This window comes from Varanus komodoensis, unplaced genomic scaffold (genome assembly GCF_004798865.1).
Source record: "Varanus komodoensis strain SLA01 unplaced genomic scaffold, ASM479886v1 scaffold17, whole genome shotgun sequence".
Classification (NCBI taxonomy): Eukaryota; Metazoa; Chordata; class Lepidosauria; order Squamata; family Varanidae; genus Varanus; species Varanus komodoensis.
This window is the reverse complement of record NW_025335505.1, coordinates 7,437,960-7,440,234: the sequence shown is the minus strand read 5'-3', so window position 1 is coordinate 7,440,234 and position 2,275 is coordinate 7,437,960. Positions and strand designations below refer to the sequence as shown.

The 2,275-nt window shown below is 50.2% G+C and overlaps 1 protein-coding gene across 1 annotated transcript; it reads right to left on the bottom strand.

The window, feature by feature from the left end:
• Window positions 1-574: 574 nt before the first annotated feature.
• MC4R (melanocortin 4 receptor) lies at window positions 575-1,564 on the bottom strand. Its single transcript, XM_044426461.1, has one exon. It carries the CDS (start codon window positions 1,562-1,564, stop codon window positions 575-577), a length of 990 nt encoding a protein of 329 aa, XP_044282396.1.
• Window positions 1,565-2,275: the final 711 nt, after the last annotated feature.

Here is a 2,275-nt window from a genome sequence, read left to right as displayed (position 1 = left end):
CAGTCTGGGCACAGATCAAAATCCATGCTCAGTCCTCAGCTCCAGTGCTCCCACAAAGGCCCAGCTGCAACCCTGGGTGGGGGCGAGGGGAGCAGCAGCTGGCACGATGCTTTTTTTACACCAGATGTGAAGGGAGAGGATTAGAGCTTAACCTTCAGAGTCCCACCTCTGAGATCACAGAAACTCGGTGCTGGGACTCGGGAAGAATCCTACGGCTTCCCAGAGGAGGCAGTCAGGAGACCATGGGATTGCAACCCCCCTGGAGCAATGCTAAGAGACTCGCACATATCCTTATATGAAGGCAATCATTTTCTTCCTAAACCACAGCATCATTTTACTGGCATCTACAATCTGGAAAACACACAGACATTTCCTTTTAATCACAGCCTGTTGGGGCATACCTACTCATCCCCAACGCTTCAACATTTAAATAATCACTGGAGAAGGAGGAAAAATACAATTACTGAAGAACAAGATTCCTTGTGGTGAATGTAGCACAGGCTTTCAGCAGCACTGGATGAAAGATCCATTTCAGCAGCAAGTGTTTAAATGCAAGTCGCTTATCTGTGTCCATTCAGTATTTGCCAGAGAAAAAGCAGAGCTGTCTCAGGCTGCAGCAGCACATGATCTCCTTGAAGGTTTTCCTCAGCTCTTGACTCCGGAATGCATAAATGAGGGGGTCAATAATCGAATTGCACATGATAAGGATGAGGTACAAGTGGAAATGGGACATGAAGCAGATGCAGTATGGATTGTGAGGGCAGGAGATGTAGAAAAGCAAGTGGAGGAAGAGTGGGGCCCAGCACACCACAAACACCCCAATCAAGATGGTCAGAGTGATGGCTCCTTTCATGTTGGCCCCCTGGCGAATTGAGCCAGTGCTGGGGAGGATGGCAATCTTTTTGATGTGCAGCCGGGCCAGCATGAACATGTGGACGTAGAGGGAGGCCATGAGAACCAGCATGGTGAAGAACATCGTGATGAGGCAGATGATGACGACGCTGCTGTCAGAGTAAATGATGAACAAGATGCCCGAGATGGTGCAGGCAGCCCAGATGCAGGCGATGATGATCCCGACGCGCCTCACCGTCATGATGTTGTGGTACTGCAGAGCGTAGAAGATCGTGACATACCGGTCTACGGCTATGGACAGCAGGCTGCATATGGAGGCGAGCAAGGAGCTGCAGATCACAGAGTCAATGATGTTGTCAATGCTGACCGTGAAGCTGTGCGCGTCGGCGTCCGTGTTGTTCAGCAGGGTGATCACAATGGTCTCTGACCCATTGGAGACACTCACCAGCAAGTCGGCCACAGCCAAGCTGCAGATGAAGAAATACATCGGTGAGTGCAAATTCTTATTCTTGGCGATGGCCACGATCACCAGGACATTCTCTAGTAAGCTGACAAATCCTAGAGTGACAAACACTTCGGGAGAGACGAAAAGTTGCTCGTAGCACCCTTCTGAAGAGTAGCCCTGTCCTGCCGATCTGCTGCCACGTAGTCGGGAGCTGTGATTCCAGGCGTTAAGAGGCTGATGAACTCCATATTGGCGCGTGAAATTCATCTTACAAATCACTGGTCTGAAGGCAGGTGGCTGTTTGCCAGCTTGCTGCTTGCTAGTTCGACCCACGGGTTCCCTAGTCACTGCACTTCTTGGAATGGTTTGCTGGGGTTGTCACTGGCTGTTGAGCTGTTGAGCTAACAGGATTAACACCATCTCAGGCAGTGGTGGCTGTACAACTGGAGGAAGCCGGACTCCAAGTCATAGACTTTTGCAGTCAGTGTTTGCCTATGCAAGTCCACAGTTGCCTACATCCACTGGGACGATACAGCTGAATCCGTTTTCCTTCTCATGCAGCCTGGAGTTTTGAGACACACTTTTCTGTGATTATCTATAAGAGGAAAGCAGCAAAGTCTAAAATGCTCAGCTGAAAAAGCATTTCAGCCCATAAATACAACTCATCCTTCTGTGAAAAGCCTGCCTGCCTGTCACTACTTCTGCTACTGTGTTGGGAGGGGAAAAGTAGTCAGAGGCACGCTCCACCTTCAGTCCACTGATCAGCCAATAGAGAGGAAGGGTGCGTGGGTGCAGGAGGTGCTGCTGAGATGCCTTTCAGATTTCTACATGGCTTGGCAAAGCAACATCAGATGCAGCACAATTCCTGAGTGCAATGAGGGATCCAGCAGGGGCTCCCGGTGTGCCCCCCCCAATTCTGTTGGCAGGGAGCTTTCTGGCTGAGATTGTATAATATTAGCAGCATCATTTCGGGCCTCT

Excerpts from the sequence above, each read along its gene's own strand:
- MC4R (XM_044426461.1), bottom strand. The coding sequence starts at position 1,564 with ATGAATTTCACGCGCCAATATGGAGTTCATCAGCCTCTTAACGCCTGG.